This window comes from Agrilus planipennis, unplaced genomic scaffold (genome assembly GCF_000699045.2).
Source record: "Agrilus planipennis isolate EAB-ADULT unplaced genomic scaffold, Apla_2.0 scaffold48, whole genome shotgun sequence".
NCBI classification, from domain to species: Eukaryota; Metazoa; Arthropoda; class Insecta; order Coleoptera; family Buprestidae; genus Agrilus; species Agrilus planipennis.
This window is the reverse complement of record NW_020438937.1, coordinates 356,499-366,134: the sequence shown is the minus strand read 5'-3', so window position 1 is coordinate 366,134 and position 9,636 is coordinate 356,499. Positions and strand designations below refer to the sequence as shown.

Here is a 9,636-nt window from a genome sequence, read left to right as displayed (position 1 = left end):
GTATATATCTCTCTAATCCATGAGATAACCTAACTTTTGACCTAACCTCTGTTGAGATTGTAAAATTAAATATATTATTAAATATAAGAACATTAGAGATTGCATCAATAAAAGTAAGTATTGTTGTCTGTTATCCTTAAAATTGCATTCATCTTCTGTTTAAAAATTGTAACATTATTAATACATTTCCTAAAATCAACAATATGTTAAAAATTGCATCATTTTCAGGTAATGATGGTCATAGAAAACAGCAGCACTAAGCTCTCTCTAGACGAGAAATACAACCTGATTTCCAGAAATTTACAGGAAGTTTTAGGAGAAGACAAAATTAAGTCTATTTTGAAGGAACGTAACCTTAAGATTTATTGGGGAACAGCCACTACTGGAAGACCCCATGTTGCTTATTTTGTGCCCATATCAAAAATTGCTGATTTTTTAAGAGCTGGTTGTGAAGTTACAATATTATTTGCTGATTTACATGCTTACTTAGATAATATGAAAGCACCATGGGATTTGTTAGCTTTGCGAACACAATATTATGAGCATTCAATCAAAGCTATGCTCAGATCGATCAATGTCCCTTTGGAAAAACTTACATTTGAAAAAGGAACCAATTACCAACTATCTAAAGAGTATACATTGGATGTATATAGGTTGAGTTCTGTTATTACTCAACATGATGCTAAAAAAGCAGGAGCAGAAGTTGTAAAACAGGTGGAATACCCTCTTGTTAGTGGCCTTTTATATCCAGGTATATAGATAATTACTGAGAGATTTTTTATAAATTTTATAAGAATATAACTTGGAAAATAATGTGAAACAGTGTTATTAATTAATTAGTATAGAAGGTCAAACTAAGAACTTTTGCTCATCTTATGTTGTAAGTGTTTTATCATATCAATTAAATTTGTAGGTTTACAAGCTTTGGATGAAGAGTACTTAAAAGTTGATGCACAGTTTGGAGGAGTAGATCAGAGAAAAATATTTACTTTTGCTGAAAAGTACTTACCACAACTGGGTTATCAAAAAAGAGCTCATTTAATGAATCCAATGGGTAAAGTATAATATACAAATATATATGTTTGATATTTAATCTTTATTTTCAGTTCCTGGTTTAACAGGCAATAAAATGTCCTCTTCTGAAGATGAAAGTAAAATAGATCTCCTTGATTCTCCTGCAGTTGTGAAAAAGAAATTAAAAAAAGCCTTTTGTGAACCAGGCAATATAGAAAATAATGGAATATTGTCCTTTGTAAAACATGTTGTTTTTCCATTACTTAAAAAAGACGAAAAATTTGTAGTTCCAAGAAATGCCGATTTTGGAGGTGATATTGCATATGGTAATTTTGAGAGTGTTGAAAAAGCATTTGCCAAAGAGGAACTTCACCCTGGAGATCTAAAAGCTGCCGTAGAAAACTATATCAACCGATTATTGGATCCTATTAGAAAAACTTTTGAGGAACCAAGCTTAAAACAGTTAACAGAAAAGGCTTATTCAACCCCAGGAAAACAAAGTAAGCAAAATGAAATAATAAATTAAATGGAACATTATTTGTTTAAAAACAAACTGATATCTGTTTGCATTTCCGCAATTTTTGATTTCAAAGGGAGCATAAATGTAACAGGAGCTCAAGCTAATGATGAATTGGTTCCGTCTCGTTTGGACATTCGTGTTGGAAAGATCGTTGAAGTTTCCAAACATCCAGACGCCGACTCCCTTTACGTCGAAAAGATTGATTTAGGAGAAGAAAAACCGCGGACCATTGTCAGCGGACTTGTCAATTTTATTCCAATTGAAGAGATGCAAAATAGGATGGTGGTAGTACTGTGCAATTTGAAACCGGCTAAAATGAGAGGAGTAGAATCTCAAGGCATGGTTCTGTGTGCTTCTGTGTAGGTTATATTCTCTACATATGCATAAATTTAATGTATTTTGGGGTGTTTACTTTCGTTCATAAGATAAAAACTATTGAGGTAATATAACATAAAATATCCCGATTGTATAGCTGTAGAAAAAAAGTAGTTTTAATACATTAGTCCCTTAAGTTTTCAAAAGCTTAAAAAATATTTAAGAGCTATTGACTAGAGAGAAACATTACAAAAATGTTTTAAATGCACTTAACTTAATTTTAACGAAATAATGTGTATAAAAAAAATCTTCGTAAATGTGAACAAAAATAATATGCTACTTCTACTGTTGAAATCATTTTTTATTTACTTTATATGAGTTTTTAATAATCATCAATTTTTTGGTTTTCATTACACTAGTTAGTCTTGTTTTTCAGTGATCACCCTAAACAAGTTGAAACATTAATACCCCCAGAAGGAGCTGTTCCTGGCGACAGAGTTTTCGTGGAAAACTTTGAAGCCCATAAGCCTGATGACGTTCTAAATCCGAAGAAAAAAATATGGGAAAAGCTGCAGGTTGATTTGAAAACTAATTCGGATTGTGTGGTACAATGGCAAAATAACAATTTAATGCTTAAAACTGGCGGCTTCATCAAGAGCAAAACTATGAAAGGAGCACCAATTAAATAATATATCAGTCCTAAACTAAATAAATAATTTATTATACTCACTGTTTTTATGTATCCATGTTTAAGTATGAAACTTTCTATCACATAATGAGAAATAGAATAAAATAAACTAAAAACATTTCAGAACTTCATTGTGCTAGAAATTATTGCTTCAATCTACATTTTCAAAACCAAGCAATGTAATTTAAATTTTCTTGATTGAACTTGTTTTATAATATAAAACGAAATTAGTCTACATAATACGAAGCTCACCACAATGGACAATATTGTACCGGCTGATTTGACTAATCCATATAAAAGTAATAAAACACAGCGATAAACAAAGGATACGAACCTACATTAATCTTTGTTAAATAAAAAATTTATGATATAGCAGAATCTATATTTCTATATACTCTTTCACAATAATTCCAGACTCGTAGGAGTAGATATTTTATTCTTTTAGTATTAATGGCAGAATCAATCGATAAATAAACCCCTTCTTTAAAAAATTTAATATCCAATCGTAAGTATTTTATAATAAACAACAAGCCTAAGTTACACTCGTTACAAAAAATGTTTATTCTGTGAATTATAGATGCAACTACATAGGTCAAAGTTAGCACTCAACTAGGACAAGATAGAAAGAACATTTATATGTTGTTTAAAAAATAAAATTTCAAATACTGGAATGGCTGAACATTGTGTATTTAATAGCTATTAATTAAGAATTAAAAAGTAGAAAATGAAAACTCTTAGAAAACTTAGAAATTAAGAAGGATATAGCTTCAAAGAAAAATGTGACTAATAACCAAGTAGAATTAGACATGAATAACACACTTGTTACTACTTTATACACCCATTAAGTACATATATGTAAATACACATTTACACCTTTAATGTTAGTACTTGCTTATTCTTGAAAATGTAAGTCGAAACAATATTGTTGAGCACAATAAAATAATTGTTAAAATATTTTAAGTTTCCATTCATTCAACATTTTTCATTAAATGGACCCTATCGATAGTTTACTTAATTTGTTAATTCAAATAGACTAATATGTATTCTTATGAAGTTTATAGTTCATCCTTCATGTTGTAATTGCAATTACATTTTTCCCTTCTTGAAGATTTCACCATTTCCATGCCTTCTACAATTTCTACAGTACTAGTAACTTTTTTACTGTACTCATTAAATAGCTGAACGTGATAGCAGAATATATTTTTTGGTAATAAGTTATCGTTGGCAAAATCACGTCCATGCATACCTATTGTTTTGGCTTCTTCGTCGTTTTCGACAGCCCATTTTATTTTTTCTATTAAATCTGAGAGGTCTTGTTTAATTGGAATATAATGCATGTTTGATTTAAGATTGTTATAAAAGAATTCGTAATACTTTGAATCTTGTTTGAAAACTAAGGAGCCTCCGGCTAAAAGATATGGAAAACGGTATGCAGCTACTGTTCCATCCAAGTTTATTTGATATTTATACTAAAAGATGAAATGTATTATATCACAATATTTGCTATTTACTAATGACTCTAAAAATACTTGCATCAAAAAAATCGTAAAAAGACACATGTTTGGAAGTTGGCCCATACTTTTCCATTTCATTTCGAAAAAAGAAAAAATTGGTAAGTGAAACATTAAACAAATCTGGATACTGCCTACTGATTTCGATTAATTTTAATCGTTCTCTGCTAGAATCTCGCCCACGCCAAAATATTTTGGGATGTCGATTTTCCCACTTATCTCTAACATTACCTTGCACTGACAACATATCTAACATCACCCTAAAGAAATAGATTTTTAAACTTTTTTAAACTTATCACAAATATAAATATTCCATCATTGAACTAACTTTATAAACTGAGATGCCATCTATGAATAGAAACCTTGGTAAAACACATTTCAGGAAATTAGTGTTTAAATTTAAATTTGAGATTTTATGAATTTCTTCTCGCTTGCATTTTGAATGAAGAAATGTAAAATCTCCTTTTCAGACATCACATTTTTAAAACTTATTATTGATAATATTTACCTTCCCATACTTTCAAGAGTACTTTCTGTTATATCATAAGTTGGCATTACAATATCAAAACTATCTTTACTTCCACACCATGAAAATATTGGAAATATTTCATTGGTATCCTTTACTAATGGCCAGTCTCCAAGATTTACAAACATTTCAAAATCAGGCAATAATACCTTCCTAGTTAGCGATAAAAGAATATTGTCCATAAACATTTTAAATCCAACATGTTGACCATAACATTTTCTATAAATCAAATTATTTTTAATTACATAATTACATAAGCTTACAGCCCCTGGATTATCATATGTTGATACTATCTGGAAGATAAAGAGTAGCCATTTGTTTTTATACAACTAAAAAATAAATTATACTAACCCTTTTTCTTATTTTGCCAAAATCAATACCTTTAAAGAGATGTAAGTCTTCTTTTATTTGGGTTTGAGTCTCACCACATTCCCAATTATTAATAAATGATGAAACATTATGAATATTGCAATTGCAATCCTCAGAAAACATAATGTATTTAAAAGTAAGTGGAAATCCTTTTATATTTTCTCCTCTGACTTTGATATCTATTTTGACGTTAATACAAGGTTCATATAATTTATAACGAACTATATATGATCCATCATTACGATTTAAAATGTTAGTCCATATTCTACACGGCTTATTTGAGTCAATTTTACTTCCTTCTATTTTAATATCCAAATCAATTAATTCAAGCCTATAACATTTACATTATCAAATAGATGAAAAACATCAAATTCAGAGTCTTGTTACAAATTTGTGTCACAGTTAGGAATACTTTCAATAAAAAAATAACGTGCGGGCATAACGATCTCTGGTTTTAAACCTGGTCCCCATATTTTATATTCACTGGCATCAACATAAACTATACAATTGAAAATTATAATTTTCATTATTAAACAATAAATATTAAGTTTCATTATAGAACTAATGTTTAATTTAAAAATAATTGTTTACAAACTGCAACTAACAAGATGACATTGGCATTTTAGGTTAGGTTTTGTTTAAAAATTCTGTATTCTTTTCCGGATCTAATTTTATCTGCAAATTAATTGTGTTTTAGTATAAATGTACAAGATTTAAGTCTACAACTTTATTTTTAGTTTAGTTATTTCATTTCAACGACATAGTACATAAACCAGTGGCGTAGCTAATCATGGGGCCAGATGCAAAATATAAATCTTTATTAAGGCCCCAATTAAACAAAAAAATAACTCATCAAACGGTTAATTCTTTTTATTGTGCAAAGATGCAATAGAAGCTAAGTTTCAATACAAGAGCTTTTACATCCCGAGAGCCTTATGGAGGCTTGGCGACGGAGCATTATATTGCAAATTTATTATATTTCAAATATATCCCTCCTATATAAAAGCTTAACTCATGGGTGGAATTCAGACTTTAAATAAGTTACAATTACTTCAAATTTTCTGTCAATTACATTACAACGTAACAGCAATATTGAACTATATATGGATAAACATCAAAAAAAGCTCTTCTTTATCGCTGTAGTAAAATATAAGGGTGTTGACTCGCTATTTTAAACATTCCAAATCCCAAATTTAAACAATTTTAAAAATAGCATTAAAATATTTTATCATACAGTATATATGACAATGCAACGAGTACAAAATTCATAAGTAATAAAAAGCCACTAGTGTCTTGTAATTTGTTTTATTGTATTCCGTTTCTCGATTCCTTAATGAATTGTTAACAATTAGTTCTTATTTTGTGACCAATATTTATAAATTATTATTCGTTCAAACATGCCCATTGTCTATGATCGGTATATTTATGTATAACAAGCACCTGCACAGAAACCAGCACTGTTTTCGTTATTCCATTTGTGTCCTCGTTCGTTTATTATCGTAATAGTAATAAAAGAAATGATATAATCAATCATCAAATATATAGAGCACTAATAACGGACGATACGATACTAAATTGCGAAAAGTGTTCAATAATCTGGTTACCATGAGATGCCAGCTCGTGGAGATACAAACCATGCGACGTCTTAAAAAAAATACATTTAATATGTACACGTATTTTACAACGCATTCCTGGAAAAATATATCAACGTTCACCACCCAAAATCCACTATAATCATCGATTTCTTTGTTTTTCTCGTTTCTGGTAGCATTCACGTACGTCTGCTTTTATTTTGTTCAGGGATAGGAGTTTACAGGAATCGCAAAGTTGCATCACAGCGAGCAGCAGATAACGAAAAATATGTTTTTTTACATTTTTTTCTCTTTCTCTTTGTAATCTAAGTGGTACTTATTCTTTTTAATCCGGATTAACCCCGTGATTTGACTATTTACAAAATACCCAAAACAGCCTTCCTTCTTATCATCCGAAAACGTTAAGAAGAAAATGCACTTGGCTGAAGCAATGGTAGGAATTAAAATAAAAAAAAAGAGACAGTAACATATGTACAGTAGTAAATTTGGTTCCGTCGTGCAATGTTTCCTTATTAAATGTGACTAGCAGCGCATACGCTTTAGCGTTGACGACCGTTTTGTCAGAGGAAACTGAACATTAAAGAGACCCCCAAATTTTACACGCATTAGAAATTTAATTTCTTCAATATATATATATATATAGATAGATATATACATATTAAACTCATTCGATTACTGTAGCCAATAAAATACAAAAGAGGTGAAGAAAAAATCAATCAAACGCTCTTTTAACTGTGTCGCTAAAACTATTTAAAAATAATGTAGAATTAAAAAGCAAGTTTGAAATACCACAAATACAAAATTACAACTATGTCAACTTCATCGAATACCATCAGAGCCGGGCCGAAATAAAAAAATAGCAATAAGTAAATAAAATTCTTTTCACATTCATGATAACAGTAAACTGTAGTTTCCTTTTGTTTTCCAATTTATCATCTTCCAAAAAACAATTTAAATAATTATCAACAAACGGTATAAACAACTTATATGTCGTAACGAAAGGACAAGAGACCACCAATAAATAAAACGACAAAAATGTGAAGAGGGAGACGAGACAAGGCGTGTGGATTGAGCGAAAACTACAAAAGAATGACGCGCATACATATACAGACGTAACTGCAAACAATAAAAACTTTAAACTGTATGTATATAAAAAATAAGGCATTAACGTAATTACTTTTCTTTTCACTTTTTTACTCTCTCGAAAATAATAATTATAAACCTGATCGCCAGAGTAACAATCATTTCATTAGCAGCAGAATCAAATAGTGGATGGCTTGGGGGATTTGCTGAGTGAAGGGAGCGGATTAATAATTAGTAATGGAGGGGACGTTGCTACCGTAACATTCTTCTGGTATTTCTCCCACTACTTCATTGACGTTGGATAAGATAAATAATAATCAATAGCAATAATAACATTAGCACTTCTGTCCACTTAAATGTTACAATTTTTTGAGTCAGTTTTCTCGCCACCTAAAATGAACGTTCCACAGGGCACTTGTTTTTATTCTTTCTTGCAATTTCTTTTCTAATTAAAACCGTTTTCATTCGACGTTTTTTCACTAACTTTTTTATCTTCTTTCAAAGCAGAAATCATTTCTCGTCTTCACGTTTTGTTTAGTGTAGTTCTTCCGATTCGGTCGAAGAAACAGTTTCGTAGGATTACGCTTGGTGCTGTTGTTGGATTCGCGTCCTAACCATTTTTCCATTTTTTTTTTCTCGCATATACATATATTTACAATATATATGTATAATAGTTACCGATTATTATTGTATGTATAATATATATAATATAAACAATGTATATAAATTTTTCGCTAGCGGTCCGTAAAAGGTAGAAATCACTTTAAAAAAATTCACTTAAAAAGTCTTGGTTAACGAAACAACTAAAAGAATGTGGGGGCGGGGATATACAACAACAGGACAATGTCAACTATGTTGCTGTTATTTATATTATAAAAGTTCTTATGAGACTTCGACGACGTCACGACGACGTTACAAATAAGCGAATCACATGACGCCGCTAGGGCTCTTCCGACGCCGAACTTCCAGTCTCGTCGTCTGCTTCCTTTAGATTGGTAAAAAAGCTCGTCAGTTGCTTGAGAGCCACTCCTAAGTAGAATAAAAATATTATTCGTAATTTTAATATTTTAAAGGGTAGTTAAAAGTTATTCTTGCAAGACGCCTGTGTAACGGATATCATTATTTATCTCTACAGAATTACTCATGCTGATAATAAATAAATAGATAACTTGAAACAAGAAGTACCTTTCATTCAATGTCTATTTCGCAACCACACAGAAAATATAATTCAAGTACCCTTGCATTAAAGAAAATACCTTGTAAAAGTACCAAAAGGAACTATATAATTTTTTAAGAGCATAAAGAAAACTGAAAGTGGTTTACCTTTTCCTGCCTGTTCAGCAGGGTCCTTGCTGTCCTCCCACAAGACGAAGCTTTCGTGTGGTATTACACTTTCTTCATACAGCTTTTCGAAAATGGTTAACAGAAGTCCTGTAAATAATAGAATTAAAAATTAAATATGAATTTGTTCTATCTTAAAAAAAACTGCATCATAATAAATTACAGTTACAAATAATTTTGTTTATTGGCATTTCGAATAAATATGAAATCAAGTTATTACCTTGCGGATATTCCATTTTATTAAGAAGCGCCTGGACGGCGTAAAGACATTGTATTTCGCGTTCGGAAGAGCCTACGACAAACCGGTGTAGATAAGCATAGTGTTTCTTAAAAATATCGTCTTTCAGTTTATTGCCCACAATCGAGTGCTGGAAGATTGCCGTTACCAAAGCTTTAATGAAGTAAGATTCTTGTACCACGTCTCCCAGATTCGTCTAAGTTAAAAATTAACAAATTAAAAAATGAAAATAAAATAAATTAAAGCGAAAACGAACCTCGATCCACTTTGTTACTTCATCAAAGGAAGCGTCTACATTGAAGAATAACAATAATTTCTCTGTAATCTCGTCGCATGTAAGTGTCGGTTTATACGAGGGTACATTACCACTCGAATCTAACAAGAATTCCACTTTCTAAAAAAAGAAAATATAAAGTAATAAAATACATTAAAAATTACA

The 9,636-nt window shown here is 30.4% G+C and overlaps 3 protein-coding genes across 16 annotated transcripts in view; 1 reads left to right on the top strand and 2 right to left on the bottom strand.

Annotated features, from left to right (window-relative positions):
- Positions 1-3: 3 nt before the first annotated feature.
- LOC108732519 (tyrosine--tRNA ligase, cytoplasmic) lies at positions 4-2,574 on the top strand. Of its 2 annotated transcripts, none has more exons than XM_018463375.1 (6): positions 4-113; positions 229-751; positions 914-1,054; positions 1,107-1,514; positions 1,608-1,893; positions 2,286-2,574. In XM_018463375.1, the coding sequence occupies exons 2-6, from the start codon at positions 232-234 to the stop codon at positions 2,536-2,538; spliced, it is 1,608 nt and encodes a 535-aa protein (XP_018318877.1). In that variant the 5' UTR covers positions 4-113; positions 229-231; the 3' UTR covers positions 2,539-2,574. The 2 variants fall into 2 exon arrangements, with proteins under 2 accessions (XP_018318877.1, XP_018318878.1); XM_018463376.2 differs by having other exon boundaries at positions 1,626-1,893; positions 2,286-2,538.
- A 505-nt stretch (positions 2,575-3,079) lies between these two features.
- LOC108732520 (KDEL motif-containing protein 1) lies at positions 3,080-6,131 on the bottom strand. 6 transcript variants are annotated; one of them, XM_018463380.1, is made up of 6 exons: positions 5,331-6,131; positions 4,926-5,274; positions 4,557-4,867; positions 4,187-4,308; positions 4,071-4,115; positions 3,922-4,006 (listed from the first exon to the last, which is right to left on the bottom strand). In XM_018463380.1, the coding sequence occupies exons 1-5, from the start codon at positions 5,495-5,497 to the stop codon at positions 4,072-4,074; spliced, it is 993 nt and encodes a 330-aa protein (XP_018318882.1). In that variant the 5' UTR covers positions 5,498-6,131; the 3' UTR covers positions 3,922-4,006; position 4,071. The 6 variants fall into 6 exon arrangements, with proteins under 6 accessions (XP_018318879.1, XP_018318880.1, XP_018318885.1 ...); XM_018463381.2 differs by having other exon boundaries at positions 3,936-4,006; positions 4,067-4,115; XM_018463377.1 differs by having other exon boundaries at positions 3,080-4,006; positions 4,071-4,308.
- A 101-nt stretch (positions 6,132-6,232) lies between these two features.
- Positions 6,233-9,636, bottom strand: part of LOC108732501 (eukaryotic translation initiation factor 4 gamma 3) — a 29,867-nt gene continuing 26,463 nt past the window's right edge. For all 8 annotated transcript variants that reach the window (XM_025974330.1, XM_025974328.1, XM_025974326.1 and 5 more), the window contains 4 exons: positions 9,454-9,591; positions 9,180-9,393; positions 8,942-9,049; positions 6,233-8,647 (listed from right to left, as the gene is read on the bottom strand). In XM_025974330.1, the coding sequence (XP_025830115.1) occupies positions 8,559-8,647; positions 8,942-9,049; positions 9,180-9,393; positions 9,454-9,591 (549 nt within the window). In that variant the 3' untranslated portion in view covers positions 6,233-8,558. The remainder of the gene's footprint in view (positions 8,648-8,941; positions 9,050-9,179; positions 9,394-9,453; positions 9,592-9,636) is intronic.